General features: G+C 34.6%; 1 protein-coding gene across 3 annotated transcripts in view; it reads right to left on the bottom strand.

The window, feature by feature from the left end:
• Nucleotides 1–4,374, bottom strand: part of LOC131038465 (uncharacterized) — a 91,470-nt gene extending 87,096 nt beyond the window's left edge. Inside the window, exon 1 of one of the 3 annotated variants that reach the window (XR_009358735.1) lies at nt 3,916–4,373. Coding sequence is in view for 2 of the 3 variants with exons in the window: in XM_059209989.1 (XP_059065972.1) it covers nt 3,916–4,194 (279 nt within the window). In the remaining variant the exon portion in view is untranslated. Of the gene's footprint in view, nt 1–3,915 lie in introns of all 3 variants that reach the window. The other 2 variants (XM_059209989.1, XM_059209988.1) reach the window with 2 other exon arrangements.
• Between the last annotated feature and the right edge of the window lie 16,230 nt (nt 4,375–20,604).

The raw sequence follows: 20,604 nt of genomic DNA, 5'->3' as shown, positions 1-20,604 counted from the left end.
TCCATCAAGAAATATAAGATGAGTATTTGACTACCTAATTTCCACCAGCAATCATGTTTGGAATCAATGTGAAACGTGGTAGGGAGGTGCAGCAGTACCAGTTCCCTCAATTAAGTAGCCCACCCCAAGTTGATTAGCTTGCGGGCCAAGGGGTCAAATTGACTTGGTCGTTCCATGCTCTTGGGTTGTATTGTGAGGAACCAGTATCCGGGCATCCTTCAATAAAGTAGCCCACCCCAAGTTGGTTAGTTTGTGGGCCAAGGGGTCGAATTGACTTGGTTGGTTGTTCCGCATTCTTGGGCTTAATTGTGAGGAACAATCTCTGAGCATCCTACCAGGCCGTCCCACTAGATTCATAATATGGTTGGCTGTTGGAAATATGCTAAGAATTGGATTCAATGCATTTAGGATACTATGTTTTCAATACAAATTATTTGTATATGGTTAGAGAACCTTGATTTTAATGTTTGGTATTAATTGATTACAATCTTTTCTAAATTGAAGTACAATTATGTAATAGAATACTATTTGTAAACAAATTGTATCATTGGAATTGTTATTTTGAGCAAAATCATGTATATCCCCAAAGGGGGACATTACAAATAAACATGTGCCGGCCTATGCATCGACTCCTATCTTGTCAAATTTGCCTACATAACAATATCGAGCATGTTAAAGATTTAAAACTGTACAAAGCATGTGCAACTCCTATTATCACGAGGTTTCAATAATGGTTTTCATTAATATTGCCAAGGAGGGCTCACCTGGCTCGCTCGACTCGTGGAAGATGCATAAGACATTGTCTATAAACGTCCCTGGCTGGAAGAGCCTTGACATTAGAATTTCTGAAAAAGACAAGGTGAGCTCTGAAGTAAACATGGACACCCCAATTCGACTTCTGGGTCCTCGACACCAAATGGCCTTTCTCAGCCAACTACCGACCAATGCCTGAAAGTGATTTTTCTGGCCCCCAATGGCTTAACACTGGAAGCCATAAAGATGGTGCTAGGGGAGGAATTTAAGGTTGCAGAAGACCATTATCGCATCAACGCAGATATCTCGTCATCATTGTCACTTCACTGCTGGAGTTAGGTGAACCGAAGGCAATTGTGCTAGTGCTGGCTCGTGAGATGGTGAAGAATGACTTCCTCGGGGATGTAGAGGAAGTGGTAGCAGTGGCTCGCTTAGGTGCAGTGGCTTGCTTAGGCGTCGGCATTCCCAGCCCCAGGGACATCCCTCGTTTTCTCAATGCTAGAGCGCCGGTGGTTTGGTTCCCATTCCTTGCCAACTTTAAGTCCACCATGCTGCTTCAACAACAAGCCAGAGTGGCCAAAGGTACTCCTTATTCAAGAAAATCAGTGACCTCAAACCCACCCAAGGAAGCGAATGGGTGGAGGCCTTTATGCATCTGATGGTGAAGGAACAGAATGAAGAGGAGCAGCCCTCTCCAACAGAGCCTTGACCACCTACTTTCTACTGCAAGTGTGGTAATTTTGCTAGGTCACTCTTTTCGTTAGTTTTGCTATTTGATATATCGTAACAGCTTGGTTTTATCTGCTCATTTAGGAGCCTTTTGGTTTGAATCTGTTCATAGACATGCTTTACTATGTTACTGGAGATATCCCAGAATGTACATTTTAACATATATTAAAATTTAAAACAAATAGCAGCTCAGCTGTAGCTTACATATCCAAAAAAAAATTGTATCTCTACATAATGTTTTAACTTGAACAATGTAGAAATTTAAAGAAGGATAAAGGCTGGATATGATTTCTATATACATACATGGTTGCCTGTGCAGATAGATTTCTAGCCTGCGTGAAAAGTATTCAACCCAAACAATGAAAAGAAAGTGGTTAAAAACTTGAAAATAATTGCCATATCAACAATTGGGTGTAGATAAAGTTAAGCTCCTATAAGAAGAAAAAAAAAAAAGAGGGTAAAATTTGAAAGTACTTTCTATATACAAGACTAGTTACCTGTCCAGATATAGTGTTAGCACATGCAAAGAGGATTTGACCCGGGCAATAAGAAAAAGAGATTAAAACTGGACACGAACTCTAATCATTAATCTGGTGCTTGTGCAGATAAATTTAGTGTGTGCCGATAAAATATTGAGTAAAATTTCAAGGTAATCGCTGTTTGCATATTTGGATGTCTGTGCATATGAACTTTTATGCATGTCTTGATAGATTTTCAGCTTGTCAAAATGCAAATGGGTCAAAAATGGGCCCTACTGCTTTATATATGTTCGGGTGTCTGTGTTGATAAAGATTTAGTGTATCTAGATAATATGTAGATTAGACAATCTAAAAAGAGGTAATTTTGGGGATACTCTTCATATACATAACTGGGTGCCTGTGGAGATAAATTCTAAGTTCAGATAATATTAAAAAGGGGTAAATTTTGAGAGGGTGTCTGTGCAGACATATATTTTGTATATGTACATAAAGTTTAGATCGAACAATTTTATAATTCATTTAATTTGGAGGAAATTGTTAAATACATAATTCGGTACCCGTGCAGATAAATTCTTAGTTTGGATAGCATAAAAACTGGGTAAAGTTTGAGGGTAGTTGCTAAATACATAATCGAGAGCATGTGCAGATAAATATCTAGTATATCTAGATAAATTTTAGCTCAAAATAAAGTGGCAAAACTGAGGGCAAATGTTATAAAGATTATTGCTTGTGTTCAACTTCAAACAATTAAAAAGGGTAAAATTTTAGGGTACTTGTTAAACACATAATTGGGCGCATATGCAGATAAATTTTGGGTATGTCTCAATAAATTCTTGGCTTAGGCGATGGGCAGGAAAAAAAGGCAAAAAGAAATTAAAGATATTGACTATTTACATAATTGGATGTCTGTGCAGATAGATGTTTAGTATGTCTAGACAAATTTTTAGTTCAAACAAAGCGAAAAAAGAGTGGTTAAACTTGGAGATAATTTCTATATACGTGATTGGATGGCTGTGCATCTTTATTGGGACACTGGAAAAGGTCAAAACTCAGGTTACCTGCAAATACATATTAGGTTGCATGTGCAGATAAGTTCCTAGTATGATTAGAGAATTTTTTAACTCTTGCAATGAGAAATATACATAATTGGGTGCCTGTATAGATAAATATTTAGTATGCCTATAAAAAAATTGATCAGACAATTCCAAAAAAGTAGTTAAATTTGAAGATAAATTTTATACGAACGATCATTCTTTTCAATCGTTAAATAGATAAACACTGAGGATACTTGCTAAATATATGATTGGGTGCTTGTGCAGATAAATTTCAAAGACTGTCTAGGTATTTTTTTCACTCTAGCAATGGGAAAAAAAATTGGTAAAACAGAAGTGAAGCTAATGGCTGTTTACATAATGGGTTGCCTGTGCAAAGAAATGTTTAGTATTTAACGATTTAGGATTTCACGGGTACATATAATATGTTTTGTTAAGATACCATTGTACAGTGTATTTAAATGTTTAACATGTCTGTAAAAGATCTTAAATCCGACAATGTGAAAAATGTGCTTACATTGAGAGATAACTTCTGTATAGGTGATCAGGTGGCTGTGCACATTTCTTTTGAACACTGAGAAAAGTTAAAACTGGGGCTAAATGTGAAATCCATAACTGAGTGCCAATACAAATAATGTTTAGCTCAGACAAAATTGAGAGCACTTGCTAAATAGATAATAGGGTAGCTGAGCATATAAAACTTCTAGCCTGTCTAGATAGACTTTTCTGTCAGACAATGTAACAAAATGAGTTAAAATTCGTGGCCCAAGACCTATGAAAGGAACATGTATCCCACCACATATTCTCTCTATGACATCGAATTAGATATTAGAAATTCGATTTCCTCTGTATACAAAGCAAACAGCAATGTAGCAATAATAGAGTGATAAGAATATGCATACCTTGGGAAGCGCAAGCTTTTTCCTGTTTCGGGCAGGATTTCCACTTTTGGGCTGAGATCTTTTGATTGGGGGCGAAGGCGTACAATTGAAATCTTCCTCATTGCAATCAAAATCGGAATCCTCTGATGAAGAGGAAGAAGAAGAAGATGATGAGTTTCTCTTCCTTTTCTTCATTGGTGAACTTGCAGAACTGTATTCTTCTGTAAAACAGCTCAGCTGGGCTCCCTTGGTTTTTCTTCGGCTATATACTTTTGCACTGCACGATGCTTTTGCCTCCATTTTCCCACCATTTTATGTTAAAAACCGATGATACTTTCGATTTCGAACATAACAAATTCAAAATATTTAACTACTTTTATCGAAGTACTAAGACTAGGAAAAATAACATAAAATCTGATTACATGTAGACCTGAAGTGAGTAAATACCAGCACTTGCACCAGGAGGGGTGTAAGGGGTGTAATGGTTACTGCAATAGAGAGGTAAAAGGAAATAAATATGTTAAAAGGAAGTGAATTTGTATTGTCTATATATTTATATGTAATATTTGAAAAAATATATGTATTACATATGGTAGGAAGTGTATTTTTATTGTTTATATATTTAGATATAATCTTGTTTGTAACATTTAAAAAAATGTGTATTATATATTTTGTCACTTGTCATATTGAAATGAAGGAAAAAACTTTTGAGAACTTCACTTTTCAGGATTTTGAAGTTGACGATTCATTGTATGAAGTTAGTGAATTTTTATCATGAATGCTTAAATGGTCTTATATATGAAAGGTACAAAATGTAGAAATATAAAAGTTTGTTTACAAAGCAAAGGAATTATAAGTGTGAGATTATAACATCACAAACATGCAAGAAGCAATAGACTCGATATAGATGAATATTAAACAGCAACATGTACAACATGAAATTATTAATATAGGTAGTTTTTGTAAAGAATATACCATGAAGACAATAATGAAAAGCATAAATTGAAAGTTTCTCTACAAAAGGTTAAATTTAAAATTACATACCTCTACACATTTTAATAACAACTGTTGTAGTCGGGACTCTTCCGTTTTCCTGATAATTGTGTATAGATTATTTTTCATTTTGAATGTCAATCAAAGGAGAACAGTGGTTCTATTTCAAGACCCTTTTTTTATTTAACTCTAGATACAGTTGTAAACGTTAAGTCTTGTCTTTTTGTCTTACTTATATCAATTGTTTCTTTAGTTAGCGTTAGTCCTTGTGATTTATGTGTGGTGATTGCCCATGCCATGGATAGCAGTATTTGTATATGATTACCTAGATATATGGGTGTTATAGGTATAGTTTTTGGGTCATCTTGGTTCCATGGTGGGCCATTGTAACTATCAAATTGGACAACTACATACAAAATTAATTTTGGTGGTTTACAACCGTGTACACGATATCTAGTACCTCTCCAAGAGACCCATTGACAAGCTCTGTTTGAATCCATAGGTTTGTTGTTAATATTATTGGTAAGTCTCTTCATAGCATCAATTTTGGGGGAAGTTGCTCAATGTCAATATTGAAGTTTGGTTTTACGTGTGCTTTTATCATAATTTACCTAATGCAATAGGACAATTTAGTAGTTTACGCATTTTTTGTTGTGTATCCTCACTAAATCATTTGTAGAGTGTAGGTGCATTGACTAGTTGAATTCATTTTTTTCATCAATACATAATGATTTATTTGTGTAGTTCATTAGTAATTCCTAGTCTTATATAATTGGTTTTGCTTTTCTCACGGTTTCTAATATTCGACAGAAGTCAATTTGACTTTGAGTATCACCTTGTTGACAAAATATCATTTGTAATGTAATAATTGTAGTGAATTGTTCCCATATGAATTTAGCCTTTGAGTGTGATGCATACATGGGTTTGTCCATAATAGGTGGTAGTTGTGCCAAGTTACCAACAAGAATGATAGATGGCCCACCAAGGCATAGGTGTTGTTGGTGGGGGAAAGCTTCTCACAATCTACTATATATTTTTAATAGTAACTTGGGTCCTATGAAGCTCATCTCGTCAAGGTATTATGTGTGTCTCGTGTCTTCTTCAAAAATGGTTAGTGATTTTCCATTTAATGGTTGTGTTTCTTTTATTAGAGTCTTAACAACAACCTGTATAGTTGAGGCATGTATATTGAACGCAACAATTCTTGTAGGACCGACAACAAGGAGTGGTTTTTTTTATGCTAAACTACAAAGTGCATGTTTGATGCCATGGATTAGGTAGGATTTGTGTGTACCCATCATTCCTTGTATGATCATGTGTAAGGGTTGCTTGAAGGAATTATCATTAGAATTATGTTCTTTAATAAGTGTATGTTCTTTTTTGGGAGATAGTGGACATGGTGGATCATTGAACTGTAATGTGGATTATTCATCTTGTTGGGACATCTTGTTTGTTCTTATGAAATGTTCTGTAGTGTCGCTTAAATGTGGAGGTATTGAACATTCATCCAATTTGTTGATATTATTAAAGGCGCGTCTACCAAACATTTCAAGGGCATTCATATTTTCACCACTAACAAGCACCATTTATGATAGTGATTCTCATTAATTCATTTGTATTGTATTTATTATATATGTCTCATTGTCAATATCCTCATCCTCTTCGTAATTAACCTCTATGTCAACTAGGCGATCAACATGCCACACATAGTATTTATTTACATTTATTTGCTTTCAATTTGCAACAATGCCATCTTTAGTGAGAGCTATATCTCTAGAAATGTCACAAAAATGCTTGTGCAAAAGTAGCTCACTCCAACAAAATGTTTCAAAATATTAAGAACCCTCATCGAGAATAGCATAGAATCAAGGAAAGTCATTAACGATTACCTTATGTTTCCTATCTTTCCATGTGCACCCTAGAAAATGAGAATGATCAGCTAGATTCAATTAATGTTATTGTTTGCATCTCAATAGGGCGTTGCATATAGGAATGTAGATAGCTCAATTATAATGTATTTTCATTTGCATTTCATTTTGTATGGTGGAATACTTTTCAACCAACAATGAGTGTCATAAATGAGTGATTGCAAATAACAAGTGAAGATTTTTGTAGCATATAACATGTCTCTTATGCACCTCTATCACAATCTGCAACGATATCAACCAAAATTTTGTGATATGTTGCTAGTGCCTGGTCTTTTGTTGCTTGATTTTTGCATATTCATGTTAGCATGTCAATACAACTCTCTAGTTTTCTTTTTGTCTTAGACTCATATTTGGAAATATATTTAAGAACAATCATTTTTTATACAACTAGTTGACAATCCATATTAGCTCTCCATATTGAAATCATTTATGGGCTATGTATATTTAACTTATCATCATTTCGTCTAGGGACATATATTTTATTTATAGATTCATCAAAAAACAAGGAAGAGCTAACACGCTCTATCCAAGGAGCTTTGTAATGATACTCTAAAACTTTACCCTACTTGTGTAGGAATTTCAATTCAATACATTTTGTGTGCCTTTGAACACGATTGATTATATATTCATAGTCAAAAAGTGTTTTTATAGAGAAGATATCGTTTTTATTTAGTAACCATGGACCTTCTTGCAAAGATCGATGACATGTGTTGTTTCTATCAAATGGAGAATGAGGGTTTCATGCACTTACATATTTGTCAAAGAATGACTTTTCTCTTTCTACATCAACATGAATTTCCTAGTCAATGTTGTCCATGTTTGGTGCATTGCGAAGACAGAAATATTTTATGTGCATGTGCAAATCCTTGATGTTGTCATTCATATTTATACCAATAATAAGTTGCACAAAGAAGCTTCTCTATTACTTCTTCACAAAAGAATTTGAATCATTGATGCAAGTATAGGGATGTCACATGTGGGTTATTAATAATGTTGTTTGTGTGATCTTTGTTAGTTTGCAATATATATGGTATGTCATTCAAAAAGTGTCATTGTAAATTTGGCCACATAGTATCCGTAGCACTTAACATGAAGATGAGAGTAAGGGGTCCTTTTTGGTTCATCACATTTAAAATCTCACCATGGCACTTTTTCCCAAAATGAGTGGGTCCCTCTCAAGGAAGATCCAAAATGCATCAATTATTTTGTCAGTTGAGTGTTAGGCAAATGTTGTATATGGAGGCAAAGACTATCAATGGTGGTTGGTATGCAATCATTTGCATCTACCTTGACAAAAATAGAGGAAAGGCCTTGGCTTCAATGTCGCATCATGAGATTTAATACAAAATATCAAAGTCTTGGATAGCTGTCAAATCTATTATCATGAAACCTCATTACTTGTGCAACACATATTCATGCATCTCAACTTGTCTATATTGATATTGCAATGCAATAGCATTTGGGAAGAGCTTTGGAAAATCCATATCTAAAAGGCCCTCAATATTGTATCCATTTATTGGAGAAAAGTCAAGTTGTGGCCAATAAATAAGGGTATCATGTTCTGTAATGTCTCCTATTTGGTTCAAGATAGTTTTAACCGTAATTAATCGATTTCCAATATATTTATAACTTAACTAAATCATTTAAGAGACAAAGCTATCTTAACATGAATCCAACCTAGGATGTTCTACCCTTTTTTTTAGTCTATCAAGTACTAGCTATCTTACCATACTAAATAATTAATCCTATTTTTTATTTATAAATCATTTACGCATTTATTAATTTTTAATTACTAAATACTTATTATTATCCATTAATTAATAAATACTTTGTTCTAGTAAATTAATAAATATTTATTAATTTACTAATTAATAATTACTTTTTATTGTATTAATAATAACTATAATTATTATATTGATATTTATTATTATCCATCTTTTTGTTATCCCTCATTGATCATTCTAATTATATAGATGCATAAATAAGTAGATATGGTAATGTGGCAGACAAATCTGACACATAACAGATCTGGTCTGCCATTCTTATGTTCTTATATATTGGCTTTTCATATATTAGTAATGTGGCAGATAGATCTGACACATAACAGATCTGGTCTGCCATTCTTATGTTCTTATACATTGGCTTTCATATACTTCACTCTTATACTAATATTATGTAATTTGCCTATCTAGGAATTTCCTTTATAAGTCTGCTGAAGATCAGTCTAAAAGAATAATTTATGAGTTATATTCCCACCTAATATCATTACACTATAATAATTATAATTACAGCTTTATTATTTTTATTAGAACTATATTATTATTATTAAGTTTATTAAATCCTACATAAGGATGATATCGGCTCTATATATTATGTACATACCACAAAGAACAAAGGTGCTATTGCCTGTAACTAAATAACAGTTCTGACTTGATATGATCGAGTTTGTCAGATAATGTCCATATCCCTTAGTCTTTTTAATGAAAATATTTAGTGATTAGAACACATAATTTTTGTCACCGATTAAGTTCTCCTTCTAGGTCTTTCCAATTCAGAAATATCTAACGTGGTATCTTCAAACTTTGTTTATCGATTTATATTCTATGACTTGCTGACTTGTATGTGGTTGTTGCTTTTGACTTCGATTAGAAGTCGACCCTTCTCTGAGTTGACAGAAAGATCAATCTTCACTTAGTATATTGGCATGGGATCTATACATTCAACTACTAGGACCATAATTTATATATATGTGATCAGACTGTATGAGTTATATGATCGCTGCTTCAACCTGAACGATCCTCAATAAGTGTTGCACTATAGATGTGGTGTCTGATTTGACAATAATAATGTGTTATAATCTACTTTCTATCACTGATAATACTTCTTCTTGTTTCCGATCAATGCTTTATAAGTATGCAAACGGATTCTCAATATTGTTTATAGCGATAAGATAGTTGCTATTCCTAATTTGTCTTTGGAAATATGCAATGTATGGGTTGTTCCCACTATTGAGCTTGATTGTATGCCACTGTTTTGGCCCCCGAGGGAGAGTGCTCAAAATGATCAATTCAATAATGGATACAAGGTGAATAACTGATGAAATCCCCTCCCCCTTTAGAATGACTATTGTTGTTTCTTTAATATGCTTCAAAGGGATATGAATACGAATGGTTGCAACTCTCCATTATTCTTTACAAATCGCACCTCTCGTATGCCGACTAATTCCTTTGTAAATCATTCCTTTGGAAGTCTTGGTAAATTGCCGACTTGTCTTGATTAAATTGCACCCTTTGTCATTATAATCGATGCTTTTTTTTGATTAATTAATTAATCGTTGTTTTCCATAAAAAGATCACCTTGTAATGTCCCTTTAATCAAGACGGCTTCTAATCATAAACTATTCTTTTATATTTTAATTAATTTTTGTATTAATGAATGATTAATATTACTATTAACATCAATAATTAATTACATAATAAATGATAATTTATTATTATGATGAAGAATCACAAAATGTAGTACCCCTGCCCTAATCAATTTCTAATCTCAGTTTAATCTTGGTTAGTTTATCTTAATATAATGATTATAGTCAGATGGTTGATTTAACGCATAGCTATTGATGTGGTTCCCACACTAGTTGTATGCAAGTTGTTTAGTGTTCCTATTTCGTGGTAGTAATATCGAGCTAACGCTTTCATTAAATTTTATATATGTATGCATGTATGACTCTTGGTTGCAGGAGATTTCAGGTACAACGCCGCATGAGTGCGAGGTTCGTCTTCACCTGGATTTGCAGGTTTGAGTGTACCTCTGTAATCCTTAGAGTTGGATTAGGTGGTCGTAAGACCCTAGTTGACCTTAGTCGTGCTCAAGTGAGCATCGCCAGTCGTCGTCGGTATCCCTTTTTGTTCGGGTTTGCGAGTCGTCTGTTTGGTTGACCTTTTTGGTTTGCGTGCTTGGTGTGTATGGTTAAATTGATCAATTAGTCCTTAGTAATTATTTTGATTATATATGTGTTTGTGCATTGAAGATTAATGGACTAGACTAATCGGGATTTCGTTATGCAATTTTCGTTGATATTGGATTGCTCGTCTTAAATTGGGAGTAAGTTCAATTAATGGTTGATTTTGAATATTAAATGCATTTTGTATATGTCGTTGAAAAGAAAGTTTTGTATTTAATTGCAATAGATTTAATTGTATTATGTTGGCCTTTTAAATTAGAAAGGTTAAATTGAATTAAATGAGAAAATCGATTTTGAATTGAAAAGCAATTTAATTTGTTGTTATAGTTAGAAAAGAATTAATTTTGAGAATTATTTTTAAATAAAAATTTTAATTCCAAAAATGGAATTTTGGTCAACTCTTCCATATAACCTAAATTCTTGGAAAATTTTAGAGGATGGATGCTTTTGGGAAAAAAAAAATGTCTGTTGGAAAATATTTTTGGGATGAAATTTGGGGGTTTGGGGAGGAAGGAGTTCTTCTGGATCTGGCAGGTGGGCTCTCCTTCAGCTCTTCCAGGAATGCGTATGAAGGTAGGAATTACCTTAACTGTTCTTCCTTGTTGCCATGGAAATAGTCTGTTGTTGAATGAAAATGCTTGTTGCTAAAATCCAATCTTCTTAAATTGATTTTAGATTTAATTTTGGATTTGTGGGTTTAAAAACTATGCATGACTGGTGTTCTTGCAAAATAGTTGAATCATTGTGTTTAAAAAAAAAAAAAAAAAAAACCTTATCATTCTGGAAATAATATTTTAAGTCTCATTATGAGACTGTTCAGATGGAGGTTTTGCTGTTTGGAATGAAATTTATGAAAACCCCTTTTCTTATTTTTTTTGGAAAATCGAGTTTTTGGGTAAATCAAGTTTTGGTTTTAAAAAAAAAGGGGACAATGTTATCTGTTTATTTCGAAATTATTTGTAAATCAAAATTTTATGGAAGAAAAAAATTTCGGTTGGGGGTTTGGAGGGCGGGGAGCGGAGCTCCACCCGCCTCCTCCGCCCCTCCCCCGTGCCTTGTTACCACTCGCAGTGGCCGCGGCTCACTGCGATGGCCGCAGGGGCCGCGGCGGCCGCAAGGCACCGTGGAACCTGTGTGCATCGCAGTGGAGCCGCCGCCAGGGTTCTCTGTGGCTGGGGTTTGGTCCGCCCAACCCCCGCGTTGGGAGGTGGGCCTGGCCTTCGCCGCCCCCCCTTATTATATTGTTTTTGTAAGTTTTAAAAAGAATGTTTTTTTTTATGTATTTTTTTTTTAATTCAAAATATATATATATATAATATTTTAATATTATTTCATGTTAAGTGTTAATTAGATTTTCAATTATGATTAATGTGGCATAATCATAGTAATGATAATTTGATATTAATTAATTGTATAATGGAATTTATATGTTAATTAATAATCAATTTCATTTTATGATTAGTGCACATTTTCTAATTAGATTCCAGAATTGCTAATTTCGCCATTGAATATTTGATTGGTTCTATTTTGGACTAATCTTGGATTAATAAATTTATATCTTACCTTCTAGCTTATTAGAGTATTTGGCTAATTGAGGAAGTACTGTTTTAAAATAAAATAGAATATTATGTTAATGGAAAATTGTTGAAATATGATATAATTACTAATTGATGATGTTAAATATTATTCAGAACATATCATTTGTGTAATTGAGAAGTAATTGAAATATTTTATCGTTGGATATTTTGATCATTTAAACGATGTGCTTTTGGAAATTTAATTAAGTACCATTTGGGAAAATTGTTTAGTTACTGATATTCTCATTTAGTAAAATGAACGGTTAATTTATATTTTTCCTTTGTTTGAGAAATAGACAATGGTACTATTGCTAATTGTGGTATTGTACTCACCTGGTAACGGTGATTTCCTGTCAATGCATTTTGAAATCTTAGATCAATCAGAGAATTGGATCAACTGTTATGCGTAAATCAATTTGAGAAAATATTGTCTTTTCCGATTATTGCCTATGCGAGTTTAACTTCTGTATTCGCTTTTGATTATGAAATGGCAAGTCGTGTTTTGTTTGATAGGTCCCTGTTGTATGGGTTGATTTGGGGTACCTTGTTTTAGTCCTCTGTCCCGAGTTGACTGTTGTTCTGTGGTGTTGTCGTAGTTGGTCATATCCTTTGTGTAGGTGTCGAATGATGATTCGTGTTTGACCAAATGATGGATGTTTCCTCCTTCTTGAACTCCGTTCGTCTGACCATGTGTATTCCTTGGTTTTTGAGTTGATCCGAGTTTAGTCTAGTGTCATATGGGAAAGTGGCTTTCGATTGGGGGCCGCGCCCAAAGTGGCTGTTGGGTAACCCATCGAAAGTGAGTCTAATAAGTGATAACCTATCAGTAGATTGGAATGTAATCTCTAAGTAAGATAATTGTGCCTCATAGATGGGACGAGTGCTAACATAGACTCGACATGCTGTGGGAAGGCCTGAAATGGTAAACCATCATCCTTGTCTTCACGAGAGGATGTGTGAGTCCACATGAGGCTTGGATGGGCCGGAGGCTCGGATTAGGTTGCCAAGGTAACCCAGTGTATGGGGCCGGGGCCTATGAAGACCCGCCATGGTAACCATACCAAGTTGTGTGATGACACTTGTCCCTACGTCCGTTAGTGTGTTGTCGTTTTGTCCTGTTAGGAGTACCTTTGTGGGTCGCCCTATTGTCTTTGCCCTTGTAAGTTCTTGGTTTCATGTTAGACCTTGGGTGGTGATGACTCAGTTTTGTGGATGCTCTCTTGGACCTTTTTATTAGCTTTGATTATGTTCAGCTGGATCCTTTTCTTTTCAAGGATCGTTTATGTATTTATGGACCGATGTGGTCGTTTGTATATTGTTTATATTTCGCCTTGATGGCCGGATTGTAATGGTGTAACCTCTTGTATTCCTAACTTTTTTAATTATCAGAGGGGTCTTGCAGTTGAGCAGACCCGGAGATGTAGCCCTTTAGGGGTGAACTCCGAGATCATTATGGTGTTATGTGATGTTATTCTCTTATGTTTCCTTTAATCAGCTTTATCATGTATGAATAGCTTATGTTAGAATGGATAAGTGGATAAATGGAATTAACTTTAAATGCTTATATGCAGTTCTTTCTTGAATGCCATTTTGTTCGAATGCATAAGTGGTTTAGATGAGATTTATCGTAGATGCATGTATGCAATCGTCTTTTAAATGCAATACATTGGAATATGAAAGAATGTAACTTAGAGTAATGGATTATATTCAGTTGTTGTTAAGGAAATTAAGTATACTTGAAAAGATCTCATATGTTTATGATGAAATTCTAGTGTGTTAGATTATTAGATGTATGGCTTGGATTTTGATGAAAAGCTTGAATGAAGATGATGAAAAGATCTTAATGGATGAATCTTTGCTTGTGCTTTATATTTCCATCCTCTGAAAGAAATTATCCTAATTAAGAATTATCTCATTATTAAGGTAATCAACTTATTGGATTAATTGTGTGAGTTAAGTGAATTGTGAAATTTAAGTAATCTCGTTGGGAAACTCTTTAGGTGTTAGTTGATGTCTTCCGCTATGTAATCTGAATCTTTGATATCTTGTTGTATCTTATGTGGTGTAATTTAAAAAAAAAAATTATTGCACTCTATTCTTGTATTTTTGGCTTATCCCTTCGGGGTTTCCTGGTGGGGCATTACACAAAATCTATTATTAATTACATCACCAGGATGTGGGGTTATGATAACCCTCTCACTTTAGAGGAAAATCGTGAAGTCTCATAAATGAGACGATTTTCCAATATTATTAAATGTTAATTAATAAATGTTTTAATTATCATATTTATTTAATCACAATAATCCAATGTCCAAAGAGGGGTTATGACATGTTCATATGTAATTTACAAGGTTACTTTGATGATTTCTAGTTCATGATGTCTATTTGGTAACTTAGCCATAAATGATGATGAGTAAGTTATTTGATTTTCAAATTGATCCTCTATTGAGAATTGGTGTCTCAAACTCACTAGTTTAAATCTTAGTCAGATGGCATTTTTTGTTCCTGCTGTAAGTAGTTCGATGTGAAGTAGTCTTGGCAACATCGAGCATAGCAGTGATTTCGGAGTTTGGCTGACTCTTCAAGCGGTATGCATAAGTTATGTTTCTTACTGATATCGGTAAGACATGTGTTGCATCTATGCGATCAACTAAGATTTCAGTGTAACATGCAATGTCAGTAAGATACTTTAAGTGGTAAGTCGAAGTCGTGATTTCCTGTCGATAGAGCTAGCATTGATAAGACATTAGAGTGGTTTGGGTGAAGAGTTGTTTTTAGTGCGACACTAGTATTCAGTGAGATAGTTCAAGTAGTTTGTCGGAGGCATCTCTCTCACCAATGGACTATGTTTTAGATGAGATAGTTGATGAGTCTTGGCGACAAGCTAGGATTTCATTATGACCTTGGTGTTTGATAAGACTCTTCAAGCTGGTGGTTGAAGTTGCATTGTCTGGGCGATCAGTTGGTTTCACTGAGACGTTACCGATGTCTTGGTGATGACCAATTTTTTTGGTGTGACTTAAGTGTTCGGTGAGATGTTACAAGTAGCTTGCCGAAGTTATGTTCCTCACCAATGATCTAGTGTTCGTTGAGACAATGTTGTGTCTTGGCGAAGGGGTTTTCGATGTAACATTGGAGTTTCAATAAAACTTGTTAAGGACATTGCAAAAGTCTTGACTCTTGTCAATAAGCCATGAGATGAAGTGGGGACCACTAATGAATATGAATCAACTTGCTAAGTTATCTGATGATGATAGGCCCAAGATGGAATTGACTCTGAGGATTTGGTGAAGAATACTTAGAATGTTTATTCAACAATTTGATGTGTCCGACGGTTGGAGCCACGAGGATCTGAAATGAACCATTTTCTTGACAGAGAAATATGAACATCTAAAGAAACAGTTGTAGCTTGGAAGGTGGTTGAATGGTGGTTTTGTTGGATGCTAACTTGCAGAACATTGTTCCTATTGCCTATCATGAGTGTGGGTCAAACTCCATCTGTAGGTTGAATGTTGCCTGAACAGAGACTGTCAATGTACACCTAAGAGCATAATCTGAAATTTGTATGTAATTGACATTTTACTGTAATACAAGAGATTGGCTTTGGTGGTGGGTTTTTTACCCATAAGGTTTTTCCCACGTACATTTTGTGTTTTCTTTGTGCTTGTGTGAATCTTTTGTTTACTCTGTTATTTTGGAAATATGCATCTTAATGACTGAAATTGAAATTGAAAGTCACCTCTGCTTCTCTCCTCTTTAAATCTAACATTATGGAAGGCGTTTTCACGCTTTTCTTTTCTTACATCCTCAATAATAAAAAAATTAATATTTGGTGCCATCATATGTTCGATTTCAATATTAATAGTATGAAGCATGCTTGAAATGTATGTACTTGTATCAAGGAGTTGTGCTACAAAATCTTCTATTTGCACATCTTTGTAGTATGGGTCATATGTGATCTTGTATTATAATGCAACCCATACATGCTTTATATTCACATAAAAATTATAATGTTTCCCTTGTGTATGGAATCTTCAAACTATTAATACATCCAAGTTTGTAATTTTATGTGGATTATATTTTTCTATTGTTTTTGATATATTGTGAGAAGCTTATTGTGTGACCACTATATTTGTATTATCCTCCATGGACATGGTTTACTTGCACTATTGGATTTACTTGTGCTATGAGCATCTCTTCAACTTAGGATAGAGTTTCTAACTCTTCTAGTTGAATCCCCGGGTCTTGTAATTGTGAAAATATTAGGGTTTCCACCATAAGAAGGATAAAAATTGTTAATATTTTACTTGGGGAGCATTACATTAGGGAAAGATAGGAATTTGATAGATCTAAACCTAAGAGGTACAAATGTTGATTAGATTTCAGGGATCTTGGATGACCCTCTTCTTTCCCTTGAGTTGAATTGATTTGTTGAAGATGCTGAAATTAGGGCAAACAGGGTGAAATTAAAGTAATTATGTGTGAATAGTAAGAAACTGCAGATTGAGCCATGAACTTGGATCCGAGGATTATGAGAGTATTTGAACTTGTTCCTAGAACGAGATCCTGATTTGTCATGTTTATAGCAACGGTCACTCTCGTCCTCCACACTTTTCGTATTCCAATTGGGGATTGATTTGTCACTGTAAATAAAGCCAATTATGAAGATTACAACTTCGTACCTATTCATGTGCACACTAGAGAAGGGAAATAGGTTGGGAATAGGGGTTTTCCTAAGTCAAACCCTTATTTAGGAATTAACCTTGAATGAAATATTGCAAATACAAAAATTAACAATGGGAATATATACCTCAAATTTGCAATGACCAATAGTGATGCTTTACTTCTTGAATGTAATCACATATATTGTATGAAACGACATGAACATGACAAAACCCTAATCACACACACATGCTTGCATACGAATAATGTAATTTGTTCCACAATGATTGGATTAAGAGAATGTGGCCTTGAATACCTTTGGAAATGCTTGATGATGAAAACTTCAATGCTTGAATGATTACTTGAACATGGAGACTTATATTGAAATGAATTGATTAAATGATTTATATTTGAGATCCTAGCTCAATTTACCGGTTAGGTCGACATCGAATGGTCACGTAGAGCCACTAATTTCATTTCCCACTATAGTGATAGGTCACATCCTCCGCTTGAAAAATGGACCCCATTGAGGGGGACCACGACATTGGGTTATCTGGTCCTCCTCAATCAAGGACCAAATTTAAGGCTCAAAACCCTCTGAAGGATCATTTGCTAGGTGTATATGACATAAAAATTGAATTTAAGGCACTAAACGGACCCGGATAGGAGATAAAGGGGAAATGTACTAAAGTAGGGGCACAAACATGAGGTGTAAATTGACCCGATGATAATTTATGATGCTACGTTTAGCCCCCACTTAAATGGGAGTATGATCCTATGCAAATACTCATGGTAAAGTAGAAGAAAGAGAGATGAAGAAGAGGAGGAAAGGAGCACAATCACAAGGAGTATAAGACATCTCTAATTTCAAGGAACTAAGCCCTCAAACTTAAGATCTTAACTCACTCAAATGCATGCAAGGGCATGCAAGACAAGATAAAAAGACAAACCAAAGCCAAACAAAGACAAAGGAAAAATACACACAACACAAAAGCTAAAGACCAAAACAAGACCTCAAGTCAACAAGTTAAAGAGACCTCGATATCAAAATGTCTCAACTACCAATATCATTCTTGAAAAATACCATCTCAAGAATACAAGTGATCACACAAAAGAGCGAACCACTTATCATCCATGAACCACCAATACCAAAGCTATGAATTCATGAGAATAAGGAAAGAGGAAGCATGGATACACAGTAGATGTGTTTTTCTAGGCGATCCATGAGAAGAATGATGGGTGAGGGCATGGATACACACTCTAGATGTGTTTTTCTAGGTGATCTATGTTGGGGAGGAGAGTAGGAATATTCTAGCTATGTTTTGATAGTTCCAATAATCCTTGTGTGTGTGTGTGTGCAAGTGATGTCTGGTTTCAAGTATATAGCATCTCGTATAAGAGTTTGTTTCCTTTGGTATCAAGCATGCATCAACCTGTTTAAGAAATATAATGCAAATGAAAATTCCAAGGGATAGGTCTAATTCCGAGAAGATCTCATATAAGAGTTTGTTTTCTCTGGTTTCAAGAATGTATAACCCCGTTTAAGACAAATACATGCATGGTTTTGAGGGAATCTTAAATAAGAGTTTGTTTTCTCTGGTTTTGGTGATGTGGACCCTGTCTAAGAATTATATCAAATGTTGTGTTTGGTTTTGGGCATGAAGCATCTCGTATAAGAGTTTGCCATAATATGGTACAAAGAGGGCGATATGCATGCCCTGCCCCCCCTCCCCAAGATAACAACATAGCCCTATGTTGATATCTTAAGGAAGCAAGAAACAAGGATACCTACCTTCAACACCAAAGAGATATATTTTAGGAAACAATGCTCATAAATCCAAGCTAGAGAGGGAATACTCTTATAAGAAAGGATAAGATAGTTGAAAAAGAGATATATTGCAACAAGTGTAAAGAGGATCCTTGGAGGAGAAAATATCTTTTCTCAAAAGATATCTACCTTCAAGAGGAGTTTCTTGAACAAAAATAACATCTTCTACCAAAAGAAGGGAAGGAGAACAAGAATATATACCTTCCCCCTGTTGCTAAATGAAAGGGATTCTTGATGAAGGATGACACACTTTTGATCTTGAGTGATGGGTAAGTTTATAATTTAGATATACATTGCCAAGAGAAAAATAGGTTGTAGTCAAGGACACACACCTCTTGCATAAGAGAGGATCCTTGAGCAAACAACAACTTCACACAAGGAATGACATCAAATCATAAGTAAACAAACTCAACAAAGGAAAAATGGATCCTTAGAAAGGCCAAGAGAGACCAATGCCCCCCAAGTGCAAGGACGATAAGAAGAATTAAACAACCTCTAATGAGAGATTAGACATAAGAAAATGCACAATGTACTCACATGAATAAATATCCACTATAATAAAAGACATTTATATATTTAAAATGCAACTCTAAAGATGAGTTAATCTTCAAAGGGAAAGAGAGAAAAATGAAAGATCGCATATTCCGCTAAAGAGAAAGATTAACCATGGAAGACATACCACTTTCCTCAAGAAAGGATATGAAAATATGAAAAATACAACCTCTAAAGGGAATAGTGACACTTTAGATAAAGAGAAAGAAGAAATGTTGCTGCCCCAAAATGTTTGATATTAAAAAAGCATCACCTCTTATGAAAAAGAGCCCCCAATTAAGTTAACTACTTTTATCATACAGTGAGGAGCAACATGAAGGGTGAGAAGAGTGCTAAGGCACTAATTTCTTGCCATAAAAGAGAGCAAGATCATTTGAATGAGTTATGTGAGCCCTATCATATTATTCTTGAGAAAATTCCTTAAATTCTTTACATTTTTAAATAGAGTGAGAACCACCATGATGAAAAAAATAATGCCCACTATCTTCTTTATGCTTCTTGCTAAACTTTACGAAAGGAAAAACAACATTCTTATCATACTTTAGCTTCCAAAAGATTACAAATGCTAATATTTCCTTAACATCAATAGGATTAGGCCTTGTCTCTTATGATATGGGACAAGGGTTGTTAGAAGAATAATGATTGTCATCTATGATTTTAACTATGCCTCTATCAACAAGTCCTTACATTCCATTTTGAAAATCAGAACAATCATTGGTAGTGTGATCATTGGTTTTGTGATATGAACAAAAAGGAGTTTTTGAAGAAGCTCTTTTAGATGAATGATAGGTTTTCTCTCTTGCAAGATGATCTTTGAGGTCTTGAATCCTAAGGAGTTCATCCATGGGAGAATCATGATAATGTCCTAGGACTTTTGTGCTAGCTTGTGTAGGAGGGTTTATAGGGACTCTAATTCCTTGTTAAAATTTTCCAAGTCCTTGTCCTCTAAAATCTTGTTTTGATACTATGTTAAAGCCACTCCTATAAAAATTTCTTAATTGAAAAGGACGAGGAACATTATAATTAATTTCTTTGAAATTTGTAGTGTAAGTGCGTCTAAAAGGAACAAAGGGGCAAGTAGAGGAAGAAGAAATATCTTATGGAGGAGGATTTTCCTTTCTATCATCATGCATATCCTCTTTGGTCAATTGGTTGGGAAGATCCTTATAATCTAAGGCCCCATCTTTGCTTAATGTTATGTTAGGA

This window comes from Cryptomeria japonica, chromosome 8 (genome assembly GCF_030272615.1).
Source record: "Cryptomeria japonica chromosome 8, Sugi_1.0, whole genome shotgun sequence".
NCBI classification, from domain to species: domain Eukaryota; kingdom Viridiplantae; phylum Streptophyta; class Pinopsida; order Cupressales; family Cupressaceae; genus Cryptomeria; species Cryptomeria japonica.
The sequence above is the reverse complement of the archived record's forward strand: the minus strand, read 5'-3'. Positions and strand labels throughout refer to the sequence as shown.